We start from the raw sequence: 17,082 nt of genomic DNA, 5'->3' as shown, positions 1-17,082 counted from the left end.
AAAAAGCACCAAAAGAGTGTGAATTCAGATGTCTTTCTTTTAATAAAACAAAATTCTTAAACCATACTTTTACTACTCAATTCATTCTTATAGCATCTGAAATGACTACAAAAGATTTTTCATCAGAAGCACAGTATGAAAAATAATGCAAAATTTCCATATTTGCCCAGTTATTCTGTATAAAACAGAAAATGTAACAAGTAGATACCAAAATAATTATAAGAACTAAAAGTTTATGCACAATTCCTTTGTGTTGAAAATCAACATGAGAGTGAATTTTTATGTAAGGAAGCAGTCAGTCACTTCAACGAAAAGCAATCCTAGGCCTTAAAGGAATCACCGCCGCGTTCAATATGCTAGAAAGTCCAGGGCAACATTTGAAACTCATCTTTAAAATGCTGTATCAGAATGGACTCCCAACTAAATTCTAAAAGAAAACAAATAGTATCAATATGTTACTCTTAATCTCAGTTAAAACTTGAATGTTAAAGTTTAAGAACCACTACAACTGATCAATTTTTTATTAGTAACAAGTTATCTGGCTAAAGAGTAAGGTAAGCAAGCTAAGCATTCAACACTACAACATAGGAGACATGTGCCAGAATTTTTGAGGATTTTAAATAAATATACAGAAAAAACACTAGGCATTCAACAGAAGCTTGCATAAGTAGTCACTTACTTTTTCTAATGTCTCGATGCGCTGTTTTAAAAGTCTATTTTCTGTGCGTAACCTCTGCCAAGAAAAAAAAATGTTTTATTTGCAAGCATTTTTAAGAGGAAAAAAAAGATTCCTAAATCACAGTCCTGAAAACGTACCACCTTTTATAAATAAGAAAGGAGTCTAAGGGATGATTACATTATCAAATGTCAAAGATTCAGAGTAAGAAATACACAGAAGGCAGGGCACCATGGTTCACGCCTGTAATCCCAGCTCTTTGGGAGGCCAAGGCGGGCAGATGGCTTGAGTTCAGGAATTCCAGATGAGCCTGAGCAACATGGTGAAAGCTCGTCTCTGAAAACTACACACACACACACACACACACACACACACACACACACACACACTCTCTTTAGCCAGGAATGGTGGTGATGAGCCTGGGCAACAGGGTGAAACCTTGTCTTTATGAAACACACATACACACACGAACACACGCACACATGCACACACGCACATACACACACACACACAATTTAGCCAGGAATGGTGGTGCAAGTCTGTCGTCCCAGCTACCTGGGAGGCTGAGGTGGGAGGCTGGGAGGTGGGGGCTGAGGTGGGGGTGGTGGAGGTTGTAGTGAGCTGAGATTGGACCACTGTACTCCAGCCTGGGTGATAGAGTGAAACCCTGTGTCCAAAAAAGGGAGGGGAGGGAAGGGGAGGGGAGGGAAGGGGAGGGGAGGGGAGGGAAGGGGAGGGGAGGGGAGGGGAGGGGAGGGGAGGGGAGGGGAGGGGAGGGGAGGGGAGGGGAAGAGAAGGGAGGGAAGGGGAAGGGAGGGAAAGGGAGGGAAGGAGAAGGGAGGGAAAGGTAGGGGAGAAGGAAAGGAAAGGAAAAAGGAAAAGGAAAGAGATAAAGAAAGAGAAATAAATACACCACGGCAAAGGAAATAATCATATTCATCATTCCAGCTGTGATTAAATTTAAAATACACCCTACAGTACATATAGAAATAAGCTGTTTCATTTCTATACTTACCATAATGACTCGCAATCAAATATTTTCTTATGTGTTTTATTTTTTTTTATTTTTTATTTTTTTTTTGAGACAGAGTCTTGCTCTATTGCCCAGGCTGGAGTGCAGTGGCACAGTCTCGGCTCACTGCAAGCTCTGCCTCCCGGGTTAGCGCCATTCTCCTGCCTCAGCCTCCCGTGTTGCTGGGACTACAGGCGCCCGCCACCGCACCCGGCTAGTTTTTTGTATTTTTAGTAGAGATGGGGTTTCACCGTGTTAGCCAGGATGGTCTCGATCTCCTGACCTCGTGATCCGCCCGTCTCGGCCTCCCAAAGTGCTGGGATTACAGGCGTGAGCCACTGCGCCCGGCCGTCTTATGTGTTTTAACATCCTCATTAGAAAAGATTCTAACTTGCTTACCTCCAACAGAGCCTACTTATATAATCAATATTCAAACGTCAGTTGAATGAAGACATAGGAGATATAAAAAACGCACATTCATATAGGCTAAACATCAAATTTTCCATTTAGGGCCTGGCTCAGTGGCTCACACCTGTAATCCACTTTGGGAGGCCAAAGGCAGGTGGATCACCTGAGCTTGAGTTCAAGACCAGCCTGGACAACATGGCAAAACTCTGTCTCTACAAAAAATATGAAAATTAGCTGGGCATAGGGGCATGTGCTTATAGTCCTAGCTACTCAGGAGGCTCGGGTGAGGATGGCCTCAGCCCTGGAGGTGGAGGTTGCAGTGAGCCAGTATCACATTACAGCACTCCATCCTGGGCAACAGAGCAAGACCTTGTCTCAAATGTTTCAAAAAATGCCCATTTAGACTTCAACAGTCTCCATTTATAATATAGTATAGATGACGAGTTGCAAAATTCTGAAAATACAAATAATTTATTAATTTTTTCTAAGAAAACAGTTCCAATTACTAGCACTTTCTCATAGTTCAAAAAGTAAAACCAGATTTTTAAAAGAAACACTTTACCTAATTATTCAATGCCTGGTTCCCAAAAAGTTGTCTAATTACTGTCATCAAGTATTAGGTCCAAGTCACTCTACATTTTTAAAAAGTTATTTTTGCATATCCACCAATATAATTGCTTATTAATCCCCTTTAGAAGTTATCTTTTTCATTTTCAAATTCCTCAGATGTTGTCCCTTCATTCTGCCATCACTCAAATTTCAGTTTCAAGGTAATCGTTCTTTTTTTTTTTTTTTTGAGACAGAGTCTTGCTCTGTCGCCCAGGCTGGAGTGCAGTGGTGCGATCTCACCTCACTGCAACCTCTGCCTCCCGGGTTCAAGCGATTCTCCTGACTCAGTCTCCTGAGTAGCTGGAACTACAGGCGCATGCCACAATGCTCAGCTAATTTTTTGTAATTTTAGTACAGACGGGGTTTCACCGCATTAGCCAGGACGGTCTCGATCTCCTGACCTCATGATCTGCCCGCCTCAGCCTCCCAAAATGCTGGGTTTACAGGCATGAGCCACTGCGCCCGGCCTCAAGGTAATCACTTACATTTTTGTACCAATTTGTTCCAGAACTCAATCAAGCCTTTTTCCAGCCCCACCTTCCTATAAAATTCTGCTGAAAAATGTCTGTCTCAGAAAATTCTTCCATCAATTCAACCAATTATTTTGCTAGTAAACGCTTAAATATGGTTTATTATAACATATAAAGTCTTAGGGCAGGGAAATGAGAGGCTCTATGAATTACTGCATCTTATTAAGTGGATCACAGATTGAAACAAATCTTAGAGTTATTACAAAGATACTTTGCAAATTAGATTTCCTGTTCTATTCACTACAATTCAGATGATCTGAAATGGACATTATGATATATAGGAAAGTTAATAACTAATCTCAGACAAAATAATAGCTTGAGAAGTAGAAAATGTTCTCATGGCTTGGCTCCTCCTCCTGTGTGCAGCATAGTGGTCTACACAAATAAGCAATTATTAAATGCTGCTAAACTCTAGAGAGTCAAATAAATAAATGGGATTCTCACAATGTTCTCAATCATACTACATCAACAAAAGGTAATGTTTTATCTCAAAAGACTCAGAAAACTAAGTTCCCACCAGACCACTGAGTGAACGAAGTTATGACAGAAATCATGCTAAAATAAAATTTAGAACTGAAAACACTCATCTGGATTTCCTTCCCCAACCCCCTTTAAGGCTTCTGAAATTATTTCATTATAAATAAAAATCTAAATTGATTTTCTTCCACAGGCAACTAACCAAGTGCTTAACACCATTTAAAAATAAATCACCACTTCCTCATTTGTATAATATTTACATCAGGAATTGATCAATAGAATAGACTTTTTCAGTTAATACAGACCATTTCAGGGTTTTTGCCTTTTTTTTTTAAGTGGTTTTTTTTTTTGTTTATTTTTTTTTTTTTTTTGAGACGGAGTCTCACTCCGTCACCCAGGCTAGAGTGCAGTGGCATGATCTTGGCTCACTGCAAGCTTCGCCTCCCGGGTTCACGCCATTCTCCTGCCTCAGCCTCCCGAGTAGCTGGGACTACAGATGCCCGCCACCACACTCAGCTGATTTTTTGAATTTTTAGTACAGACGGGGTTTCACCATGTTAGCCAGGGTGGTCTCGATCTTGTGATTCACCCGCCTCGGCCTCCCAAAGTGCTGGGATTACAGGCATGAGCCCTGTGCCTGGCCTCAGGGTTACTTTTAAGTTTCAAGTGTTACTGTAATTTTTTTTTAACCGAATATAACAGTATTTTGGTAATTATAGCTTTGCAATCTGTTTTAATACCTAGTAGAGCTAATATCCCCCATTCTTATATTTGTTTATTATTCCCAAACCCCAAATACTAGTATATTAAAGTAGTTAAGAGACTAGGTTTTTGAAGTTAGGCAGATTTAAGTTCAAATTCTCATTCTACAATTAACACTTGTATATGACATTCAATGTTTTAGAATCTCCATTTCTTCATCCAGAAATCAGAGTAATAAAACCTATAGGGAAATGAAAAATTAAATGAGATAGCATAGCACCTAATATATGCCAAATACTCAATGATAAGCACTGCTCACAATATTTTTGAAGTTAGGCGTGAATATTATTTTACTACTTTTGTCTATTTTTAGAATTATTCTTAAGTTTTTTTATTGCCCTGGAATTTTACAAGGAATTAAATTTCACTGAATTCGAGGGCCAGGTACAATGGTTTACAGCTGTAATCCCAGAACTTTGGGAGGCCAAGGCAGGTGTATCACTTGAGGCCAAAAGTTCGAGACCAGCCTGGTCAACATGGTGAAACACTGTCTCTACTAAAAATACAAAAATCAGCCTGGCGTGGTGGCGCATGCCTGTAATCCCAGCTACTTAGGAGGCTGAGGCAGGAGAACCGCTTGAATCCGGGAGGTGAAGGTTGCAGTGAGCCAAGACCGTACCACTGCACTCCAGCCTGGGTGACAGAGCAAGGCTCTGTCTCAAAAAAAAAAAAAAAAAATCACTGGGAAATTCATATCTTTATATAACATGGAGCTATTTTTGTCTATCTTTAGTTTTCTTTTTAAAATGTCTGTGTGTAAAGTTTTCCAGTGTTTGTTAGGTCCTGTTCTATTTTTCATTTAGGTTACTCCTGGATATACTTTTATTTTTATTTCAAATGGAACTTCTTCTTCCAGGATATTTTTGAACTTTATTGATGATACATAGAAAAGTTAATAACTAAAATCTACCACCTGATTGATTCTCAATAATTCTTCAATATCTTCCTCACATTTTCTAGAATAGAGTGCTTCCTAAACTTTAAAGTGAAAACCACAAAGAGGAAGATACCTAGATACAGCTACATAAAAATGTTTGTCTTGTACACTGAAAAAGAAAATAGAGACAATATTTTGACCTACCAAATTAGAAAAAAAGAGGACTAAAAGTGAGAGTAAGAATGAAATACTTACTGTTGGCAAAGTAGTCATGAAATGGAAACTTGTTGCTAAGACAAACATACCGTGGACACATTCTCTAGGAAATTTATATACTACACAGTAAAAGTCTTTAAAGTGCTAATATCCTATAACTTATTAATTATACTTTTTACAACTGGCTATGGAAATAATAATAAGAGACCAAAAACCTTGTTATATACAAAGATGTTAACCATTAGCATTAAATAATGAAAAACTAAAAGCAACCTTAATATCCTGAAATAGGATAATCTCGTTTCAAATAACCCACTCTTCAATCACCATTTCCTATTCTTTCCAGCTTACTCAGTTTACAAAGTAACCCAACCCCAACAATTGTTTCCATTGAGACAATCTAGTGATCCCAACAACTTTTCACTGTCCCTCAATCTTTGATGTTCTCTCTTCCTTCTTGACAAAGTTTAATTTGCAATCATTATACACCTCCCTTGCTTTTAAGCCCCCTTGCCCTTCTCTCCCTTCGTAATATACCTGCCTGGAAAAAACACTACTCTGGATCAACTCTCTGACAGTTTTGAGCCTATACCTATGCCAGTAAATATGACCCACGAAAAACAAAACCATGATGTTTATTTAAATTACTGATCACTAAATGCAATATGGTTCTTAGCAATAATAATGTCCTTCTATCCCCCTAAATCACTATTTCACATCTATTCTTCTCTCTTCAAACCAGCAACTCTCCAATCCATTGTCTCTCAGTTGATAATTTTGCCTATGACTTCACTGAAAAAAACTGAGGCAATTAGAAGAGAATTTCACAAGCTCCCAAAACCACATCCTATATCCTAACTGCATTTTTGTCCATATATTTTGATTTCCTGTTATTGTGGATTAACTATTCATGCTAGCATACTAAGTAACATCTCCTAGCTTTGCACTAAATTCCATATCCTCCTGACTCCAGAGATTATCCCCCATTCATAATGATCAATTTTTCCTACTTGATTATCACCGTAAAAGCATGTAGTTATTTCTATCTTAAAAAAAAAAATAGAAAACAGAAACAAAAAATTCAACATAATTACCCTCTCTAGCTACTGTCCCATTTCTTTCATCCTTATAGCAAATTCCTTGAAAAATATCTCTAATTTTTCTACTTCTATTCCAATTAGGTTTTAGTACCTACCATTCTGCTCCACTTGTTTCTAGGATAAATTATAATCATGCTGAAAAATGCAATGGCTGTTTCTCTATCCTCATTTCGCAAAAACTATCTTCAGTATTTGACATGGTAAATCCTCCTCTCTTTCTCACTGTCCCTTGGCTTCTAGGAACTACACCTACCTGGTTTTCTCCTACTTTGCTACTTTCTACTTGTCTTCCTCATCTTTAAATGCTGGTTTATTCTCAGGCTCAATTCTTGAACTCTTCTCTATTTTATCTACACTCATTTCCCAAATAATCTCACCCATTCTCATGGCTTTCAATACCATGAATAACTGCCAATAACTGCCAAATCTATATTTTGAGCTTTGCTTCTCGTAATTTCAGATCTGAATATTTAAGAAGCTAACTGGACATCTCCTAGGCATCTCATTCCCAAAATATCCAAAATTGGGCTCCTGGTATCCCCACTAAACCAAATCCTCCTGTAGTCTTTCCCATCTCAGGTAACAGGAACACCATTTATCTACCTGCTCAGACCACAAGGCTCGATTCCTCCTCCTCACACGTCTCTACATTCTAGCTGTCCACTTTATATTTAAAAATCTATTCAGAATCCAATTACTTCTTACCTCAGTCCAAGCCACTACCATCTTTTTTTTTTTTTTTTTTTTTTTTAAGACAGGGTCTCACTCTGTCATGCAGGAAGGAATGCAGTGGCATGATCACAGCTCACTGCAGCCTCAGCTTCCCAGGTTCTAGTGATCCTCCTGCCTCCACCTCCTGAGTAGCTAGGACGACAGGCATGCACCACCACACCTGGCTAATTTGAAAAAAAAATTTTTGTAGAGACAGGGGCCCACTATGTTGCCCAGGCTGGTCTTGAACTCCTGAGCTCAAGGAATCGCCCACCTTGGCCTCCCTAAGTGCTGGGATTACAAGCATAAGCCACCCTGATGGTAGGCACGCCTGGCCCACCATCATCTTTTGTCTGCATTACCACATCAGCCTTCATCAGAACTGCTCTCAACCCCTGCAATTTACTCTCAACACAGCAACCAGAAGGACCGACTGAACTTAAATCACATTTTGTCCTTCTCTACTGAAAACTGCCATCCAACCAGAGTCAAAGTCAAAGTCCTTACCACTGTTGACAACATCTTACATTGTCTACAACCTGCTCCATCTTACTTCCTACCACTTTTCTCATTATTCATGCTATCCCATCCACAATACCACTTTACTGTTCGTCACCAGGCACACTACTGAATAGGTTCTGCCCTTCTTCCAGATAGTCACATATCTAGCCCCATCACTTCCTTCAGGTCTTTTTTCAAAAATCACCTGGTTAACTTCTCTAAATTTTCCACCCAAACACTATCATTTTACATTCCCCCTCCCTGAGGTTATTTTTTCTCCTTAACACTTAATCATCATCCGAAATACTGTACATTTGACTTTTCTGTTTATTGTTTTTTCCATATTAAAATATAACCTCCATGAGGACTGAACATGGTCTACTTCATAGCCACATTTCAAGTGCCTAGAACAGTGCTTGGGCATCTAGTAGGCACTATAAATTATCGGTTAAATGAAGTGTTATTGAATAAATCAGGTTAGCATACCTCCCTTGGATATTATTACATAGCCATTAGTTTTTTAATGAAAAGTTTGATATGCCAGAGAAAAATGGGCATCCAAATCTTACATCACAAATACATCAAAGTCTCTCTGGGAAAGCAGCAGTAGCACTGTGTATATACTGAAGAATACACATGGGCCTTAGAATAACACCAATCAGACTTCAAATCCTTGACTCTGTTTCCTTGCAGTGTGACCACTGGCATATTATTTGAGCTTTCTGAAGCCTAATTTCTTCACAGGTAGGGATAAGAACCCTTTAATAATTCTGTTCTAAGAATAAGGGGAAATAATGCATGTAAGTGACCCATCATATATTAAGGGCTAAGTAAGCTTCATTTCTAATACTTCACATTGATTGTCAAAATGCAATTCCTGGGCAACTTAGATAATACTTCTCTTTTTTTTTTTTCTTTTTTTTTTTCTTTTTTATGCCAGGCAGTAAATATGTGAGCACTTTTATATTATTTTCTGGCTTTCAGCATATCTGAAATGTACCATAGTTTTTAAACAAGAAAAATACTTAACTTTTGACTAAAAACCGGCCAGAATTTCTCATACTTCCCTTTATATGGCTTTAGATCTCTGCATCCCGAAGCACAAATTTAAACATAAAAATTAGATTATCTGTTCGTATATCTATCTGAATCAAAGTTTTTTTCCTTTTTAAAGATTTGCGGGTTATCCTAATATAAGTTAGAATTTTATTTTTATAATGTTTTTCTTTTTTAAAATTGAGATGGGGTCTTGCTATGTTGTCCAGACTGGTCTCAAACTCCTGGGCTCAAGTGATCCGCCTGCCTCGGCCTCCCAAAGTGCTAGGATTACAGGTGTGAGCCACCGCGCCTGGCCAAACTAGAATTTTAATACTTCTTACCTCTTCCCCATCAGGCAGAACATCAATAAACTGGAAGAAGATACTGATAAAGATGTTTCTATTAACAAAAAATTTCACACAGCAAAATTTAAGCTTCTCCATATGAAGACAATATTATCAAAATCTTCCTATAACACTTTTAGGGAAGAGGTAAAAAAAATATTTAAAAGTCACATCTTAACCAGGAGGCTCACTGACAGATATGGTTCTTAGAATAGAAGGTCATCACCCCAAAGGTCTTATAATTAAATTAAAGTAAAAACAACAGAGACCTTATAAACACATTTCACAACACCAAAGGCTGATTTTATACTTCTATATCAAAACATCGAACAATTTGATGATCATACCAATGGCCTGTAAAAATAATGGCACAAAACTATCTTCCCATGGACTTTTAAAAAGAACCAAAGCAAGGAAGTACTAGTTTACAACTAGAACCCATTCTCTTGTAAAAGAGACTTTTGTGGGAGGGAGGGAGTGTGCACAAGGAGTAGCATTTCCCATTTTACAGCAAGGCTCAATTAATATTATATCTGGTTAATGAATTGTAAATAAGGTGGTCATCTGATCATGATTAGAATGAGTTGCAGGGTCTAAGCAAAAAAATCAGACACCCTGGAACCAACCCAAATGCCCATCAATGATAGACTGGATAAAGAAAATGTGGCACATATACACCATGGAATACTATGTAGCCATAAAAAAAGGATGAGTTCATGTCCTTTGCAGGGACATGGATGAAGCTGGAAACCATCATTCTCAGCAAACTAACACAGAAACAGAAAACGAAACACCACATGTTCTTGCTCATAAGTGGGAGTTGAACAATGAGAACACATGAACACAGGGGAGGGGAACATCACACACTGGGGCCTGTCAGGGGGTGGAGGGCTAGGGGAGGGATAGCATTAGGAGAAATACCTAACGTAGATGACGCGTTAATGGGTGCAGCACACCACCATGGCACGTGTATACCTATGTAACAAAACTGCGTGTTCTGCACATGTATCCCAGAACTTAAAGTATAATAATAAAAAAAAAAAAGTATTCAGTTGAAAAAAAAAAATCAGACACCCCTAAATATGAAGTTTAAAAAACTACAGTCATTCAAAAGTTGTTTTGGTTTTTATATTTCGTGGAATTGGGGAGTGAAGAAAGAGATGAAAATGGTGTAAGAAAGAATTACATGGAAACAATATTATACAAAGAGAACAGACTACCTTTGAGATCAGCACTTTATTTATCTGATATGTTCCATTAACTTTCTAAACTTTTTTTCCCAGATTCTTCTCTATAGACAATTTTATGCCAACTGCCTGAGACATATGGAGCTAGATTCAAAAGCATTTCTTTAGGAATATGAACTATAACTTTCCCCAAAAAACAAAGTATAGAAAATACTGCAAATGGCTGGGCGTGGTAGCTCATGCCCGTAATCCCAGTGCTTTGGGAGGCCAAGGCAGGCGGATTGCCTGAGTTCAGGAGTTCGAGACCAGCCTGGGCAACATGGTGAAACCCTGTCTCTACCAAAAATACAAAAAATTAGCTGGGCATGGTGGCATGCACCTGTAGTCCCAGCTACTTAGAAGGCTGAGGTGGGAGGATCGCTTGAACGTGGGATGTCAAGGCTGCACATGAGCCAAGATTGTGCCACTGCACTCCAGCTTGAGTGACAGAGGGAAAGGGAGGGGAGGGGAGGGGAGGGGGTGGGGGGGGAGTGAAGGGGAGGGGAGAGGAAAGGAAAGGAAAGGAGAAAAAAGAAAAGTAAAGACTGCAGGTATAGGTGAAAGTCTGCTAAAAATTTGTTTTCTGAAAATGCCTTTTGGTATTCATACATTCATGTACTTAATTTTATAAGAAACCCCTTCAAGAGTAAGGATTCTCCATAGAACTGTGATTTTTTTTTCAATAACACAGTGTGGTGAAATGAACAGGATGGCTTCCCCATCCTCAGATTCTTGATTTGCAGTTCCGAATATTTGTAGTACGTGAAAACCCATACTCTCTCCTCACTCATCATGATGACATACCTTTTACTTTCAGTAAAAGTACCCTTATTCATGGTACCTAAAAGAAAAGCAAATAGGGCCAGGCGCGGTGGCTCACGCCTGTAATCCCAGCACTTTGGGAGGCCAAGGCGGGTGGATCACAAGGTCAGGAGATCGAGACCATCCTGGCTAACCCGGCGAAACCCCGTCTCTACTAAAAATACAAAAAATTAGCCAGGCGTGGTGGCGGGCACCTATAGTCCCAGCTACGCAGGAGGCTGAGGCAGGAGAATGGCGTGAACCCAGGAGGTGGAGCTTGCAGTGAGTGGAGATCGCGCCACTGCACTCCAGCCTGGGAGACAGCGCAAGACTTCATCTCAAAAAAAAAAAAAAAGAAAGAAAAAGAAAAAAAGAAAAGCAAATAGAGCAGCAAGTTGGGTGACAGAATAAAAATAAAAAGAAGGGAAAAACATCCACATGGGTCTTTTCTCTCTATATTAAAAATGTGGATGTATCTATTTCCATTTGATAAGGTTCAGTGATAGAAATGGGAATAGAACCTCTAGAAAAGGGAGGACAGAGTTGGTAAGAGAGAGTTAACATAAGAAAACTGGAGAGACTGTCTCCTAGAGGCTTTTGAGTAGGACCAAGGAAGGAGAGAGTGTTAGTTTAACAGAACCCATTCCCTTGTAAAAGGAGAAAAATAAGGTGGTCATATAATGTCTTGCCAGGTCCAAGTCAAAAATCAGACACATTCAAACACGAAGTTTAAAAAGGGAGGAGAAGGCCGGGCGTGGTGGCTCAAGCCTGTAATCCTAGCACTTTGGGAGGCCCAGACGGGCTGATCACGAGGTCAGGAGATCGAGACCATCCTGGCTAACACGGTGAAACCCCATCTCTACTAAAAAATACAAAAAACTAGCTGGGCGAGGTGGCAGGCGCCTGTAGTCCCAGCTACTCGGGAGGCTGAGGCAGGAGAATGGCATAAACCCGGAAGGCGGAGCTTGCAGTGAGCTGAGATCCGGCCACTGCACTCCAGCCTGGGCAACAGAGCGAGACTCTGTCTCAAAAAAAAAAAAAAAAAAATGGAGGAGGGAGTCACTCCATTAAAATTATTTTACTTTTAACCCTTTTCTCCAGGGGCTTGAGGGGTGGAAGAGAATAAAGAGATTAGAAATTGAATTGGCCAATCACTAAGCTCTTTGACTCATGCTTCCACTTATCATCCCCATCCTACAATATCAGCATAAAAGGCAACACAATTTTTCTCAAGTCCCAGCTCCAAGAGTGCCACAGACCCTCAACTCAAGAATTCCTTGGTTTATGGGGGCAGGAGGAAACAAATTCTATATTTTTAGGGTACATATAGGGTATTCACATGCCCTTTGAATTGAAAATCTCCTTGATTTTCTGGAGAGAAGTAGTTCAAAAGTATAACCCTTGCTTAGAGAAGAAAAAGTCAAATCAGTCAAAGCTTCTGTAGCTCCAGAGCAACCACAATTAGTTCTAGGGTAATATGTGCTCTATTTAATGTTTGCCTAAGATTATACTCTTGTTGGTCTCAGCACAGAAAGTGTTATTACAGATTGTCTTCTCTGCAACTTTAAAAAACATGCTTAAATGGAATGATAATTATCTTCTCCATGGAAGTGTTTTCTCTGAGCCACCAACAAATCTAGAAAAAGGGAAAAGCTTGCTCTCCTTCACACTGGAATGAAAGCCACTTCAGTCGCATTATTCTACTTTTTTGAAATGTCTATTTTTAACTATAATCTAGTAGGATGGTAAACACATTTATGAATATAAGAAGTATAAACTTTAAACATCTACTGTCTAATAATTGATTTCAATCAATGAGTACTTTAAAAAGTCCCAAAATGCTTACTTTAATTTCAACTTGCTCTTCCATTTCTTTCGTTTTTATTGTAGTGTATTCCTTTTCAAGCCTAAGAAAGGAAAAAAAAAAAGAGTTAAAGGTAATGTTTTCATTCAAAAGTAGTTATTAAATTACAAAATTTAAAAATACATATGAACATAAAATACAATTTATTTAGTTTCCTCTAGCTTGTAACTTGGAGATATTTGATGTGAGAAAAATCATGTAGCTTCATGAATTCTTATTAAAAACTCACTTTACAAATGACAAAAATAAAAATCACACAAAAAGAAAATTTAGAAAGTGAAATGTATAAATCACAAAATAAAACTGAGTTTACGATTCTATTCAGCTCTAAACTTACAAATGAAGCATCTATTCTTTTTCCTCAAATTAAAACACACCTGTAGGTTCAACTGGCTCTTAACTTAAAAACCCTGGTACCAACATGGACTTTTTTTTTTTTTTTTTTTTTTGAGACGGAGTCTCGCTCTGTCTCCCAGGCTTGAGTGCAGTGGCCGGATCTTGGCTTACTGCAAGTTCCACCTCCCGGGTTTATGCCATTCTCCTGCCTCAGTCTCCCGAGTAGCTGGGACTACAGGCGGCTGACACCTCGTCCGGCTAGTTTTTTTGTATTTTTCTAGTAGAGACGGGGTTTCACCGTGTTAGCCAGGATGGTCTCGATCTGACCTCGTGATCTGCCCGTCTCAGCCTCCCAAAGTGACTTTAAAAATTTTAATGAGGGAAAGAGGACAACTCTTCCTTACAGAAGAATTTCAATTAATAGACATAGGAGGAACAAGGTAAAGATAAAAATCACCTTTAGAATTCCACAGTAATAACCACTGCGGGAGGAAACACTAATGGATGCTAAAGTTAGTGGGTGCAAGTTTTAAGCATAGTCTCAAATTATTACTCCTAAAATATTTCGTGTTAAAGGAAAATACTAAATTTATAGTACAGAATCCTAGCAGACTGCACCTGAACTGATTAAGGTTACCATCACCAGTAATACATACTGACATCATGCATCCCTGTTAAGATGTACTGAGTTAAGTGAATTAACACAGGAACAGAAAACCAAAACCCATGTTCTCCCTCACAACTAGGAGCTAAACGCTGGGTACTCAGGGACATAAAGATAGGAACAACAGACACTGAGGACTAATAGAAGGGGAAGGGAGGGAGGAGGACAAGGGCTGAAAAACTAACCATTGGGTACTATGCTCGCTATCTGGGTGATGGGATCATTCATATATCAAACCTCAGCATCATGCAATATGCCCATGAAATAAATATGTGCATGTACCCCCCGAATTTAAAATAAAGGTCAAAATTATTTAAAAATAAAAATAATTTAAAACATGACACTGGGCACAGTGGATCATGCCTCTAATCCCAGCACTTTGGGGGGCCCAGGTGGGCCAACTGCTTGAGGCCTGGAGTTCAAGACCAGCCTGGGCAACATGGTGAAACCCAGTCTCTACAAAAAATACAAAAATTAGCCAGGTGCAGTGGGTGCATGCCTGTAGTTGCAGGTACTCAGAGGCTGAGGTGGGAGGATTGCTTGAGCCAGGGAGGTCAAGGCTGCAGTGAGCAGTGATCAAGCCACTGCACTCCAGCCTGGGAAACAGAGCGGGACCCTTCCCCCCAATCCCCCAAAAGTGATAAACCATTTAAAAAAAAAAAAAAAAAAGATGTACTGAAAAGGGCATATCACCTCTGTGATCTGTCACTGATTGGAGGAGAGTAAGCATGATATGCAATTCTACTGTAAGTCTAAAATTACCTTTATAAAAATGTATAGGCCACACAAAAATTAGTACCACTAAATTTTTTTATCTTGCTCTTGACAAAAAATATTAATACCAAGTTTACTTCAAATGTAAACCAGACTAGGCTCCAAATAACTTATAGCTGCTTTCAAAAATAAAATTCTCCCTCAAAGGACAGAAATCTATTACTTATCTCATTTAGCTCACAACAAGTTTTTAATATAAGTTGTTATACCCACTCTGAGGTTTAGAAAGCTTGAGAAACTTCTGTATGGTCACAGCTTTGACTGCTATATTACTCTGTCTCTCACTAAAGTGTATCTTAAAACAGGGGTCCCCAACCCTTGGGCAGTGGACCAATACCAGTCTGTGGCCTGTTAGGAACTGGGTCACACAGCAGTGGGTGGACGGCAGGCAAGTGAACATCACTGCCTGAGCTCCGCCTGTCAGATCAGTGGCAGCATTAGATTCTCAAAGGAGTGCAAACCCTATTGTGAATTGTGCATGTTGGGGATCTAGGTTGTGTGCTCCTTATGAGAATCTCATGGCTGATGATCTGACGTGAGGTGGAACAGTTTCAACCTGAAGCCATACCTGCAGCCTCCATAAGTGGATAAATGGTTTTCCACGAAAGCAGTCCCTAGTGCCAAAAAGGCTGGAGACCACTGTCTTAAAAGACTATAAGATAGCTGAAAGAATTTATTAAAGACTCCAAAGAGCTGCAAAACATTTTGAACGCTGCACTATTAAGTTTATAGCCTTCACAAATGACTACTCTGAAGTAGTTATCATGACACATTATGTAAAAACATCACTCATTTACACACCTAAAAATAAACCCTACTTATTTCACTCCACTGATAGTGTTTTTTAATAAACTTAATTTTTTTAAAAAAGTATTGTTTACAAAAAGACTGTGAAGATAGTACAGATACTCCATGTATCCCATCCCAGTTTCCCCTATTATTAATATGTTACAGTAGTATGGTACATTGTTATAATGAACCAATATTAACATATTGCTGTTACCTAAAGCCCATGACAGTTTTGATGAGAAGCTTGACAGTTTTGAGGAGTACTGGTCAGGTATTTTGTAGTTATCATTATGTGATCTTCAAATGGGACCATTATGTCCTTCAAATGGGATTTGTCTCATGTTTTTCTCATGATTATACTGGGGTTATTGGGTTTTCAGGAGGAAGACCACAGAAGTAAATACCATTTTCATTACCTCATACTAAGGGTACAAACTATCAACAGAACATCACTACTGATGTTGACCTTGATCACCTGGCTGAAGCAGTACATAGCAGGTTTCTCCAGTGTAAAGTTATTTGTTCCCCCTTCACTGATAGTGCTTTTAGACCCGCATTATAGTTTGTCTAAATCACTAGAAAATACTCATAATTGTTCTTTCTATGGCCAGTTTCATAACTCAATGTTTTCTATTCACTATTAACAGAGTGATCTTTTCTTAAAATGTTGATTTGGATCATGCCACACCCAGAGTGTCCATGGTTACTCATTACCTTCAGACTAAATTTCAAACGCTTACAAAAAAGTAATCAAAGCTCTCTGAAGAAATAGCTCATTACTGCACAGGAGCCAAGCAGGTATAAGTGGAACCTGGAACATTTTGTTGCCCTAAAGAAATGAAATTCCCAAAGAATAGCGGGAAAAATATCCAAAGAACAATGCACCCAGCTTGCAAGGGTTCCCACTGGACAAAGCAGGGACAATTTAATAGTAATGGATTATAGCTCACTGAATAAAATAATTCATGAATTCACACTGATGTAAATAAATGAATAAATAAATGAGGGTGAAGGGAAAGCTCTTCCTTACAGTAGAATGCTGATTAATAAATGAAGAACGAGGGAGTGTAGGAAAATCATAAATGGATATAAAACTGGTATGGTAAAGTTTGGTAAAGAAAGAGGTTACTACGGCCAGGTGCAGTGGCTCACGCCTGTAATCCCAGCACTTTCGGAGGCGAAGCGGGCGGATCATGAGGTCAGGAGATCGAGACCATCCTAGCTAACACAGTGAAACCCCATCTCTACTAAAGATACAAAACATCAGCCGGGCGTGGTGGTGGGCGCCTGTAGTCCCACTACTCGGGAGGCTGAGGCAGGAGAATGGTGTGAACCTGGGAGGTGGAGCTTGCAGTGAGCCGAGATCA

The 17,082-nt window shown here is 39.2% G+C and overlaps 1 protein-coding gene across 6 annotated transcripts in view; it reads right to left on the bottom strand.

Annotated features, from left to right (window-relative positions):
• EVI5 (ecotropic viral integration site 5) overlaps window positions 1-17,082 on the bottom strand; it is a 272,724-nt gene that overhangs the window by 146,331 nt on the left and 109,311 nt on the right. For all 6 annotated transcript variants that reach the window (XM_073008577.1, XM_073008575.1, XM_007977947.3 and 3 more), the window contains 2 exons: window positions 13,135-13,195; window positions 680-733 (listed from right to left, as the gene is read on the bottom strand). In XM_073008577.1, the coding sequence (XP_072864678.1) occupies window positions 680-733; window positions 13,135-13,195 (115 nt within the window). The remainder of the gene's footprint in view (window positions 1-679; window positions 734-13,134; window positions 13,196-17,082) is intronic.

This window comes from Chlorocebus sabaeus, chromosome 20 (genome assembly GCF_047675955.1).
Source record: "Chlorocebus sabaeus isolate Y175 chromosome 20, mChlSab1.0.hap1, whole genome shotgun sequence".
Classification (NCBI taxonomy): Eukaryota; Metazoa; Chordata; class Mammalia; order Primates; family Cercopithecidae; genus Chlorocebus; species Chlorocebus sabaeus.
The sequence above is the reverse complement of the archived record's forward strand: the minus strand, read 5'-3'. Positions and strand labels throughout refer to the sequence as shown.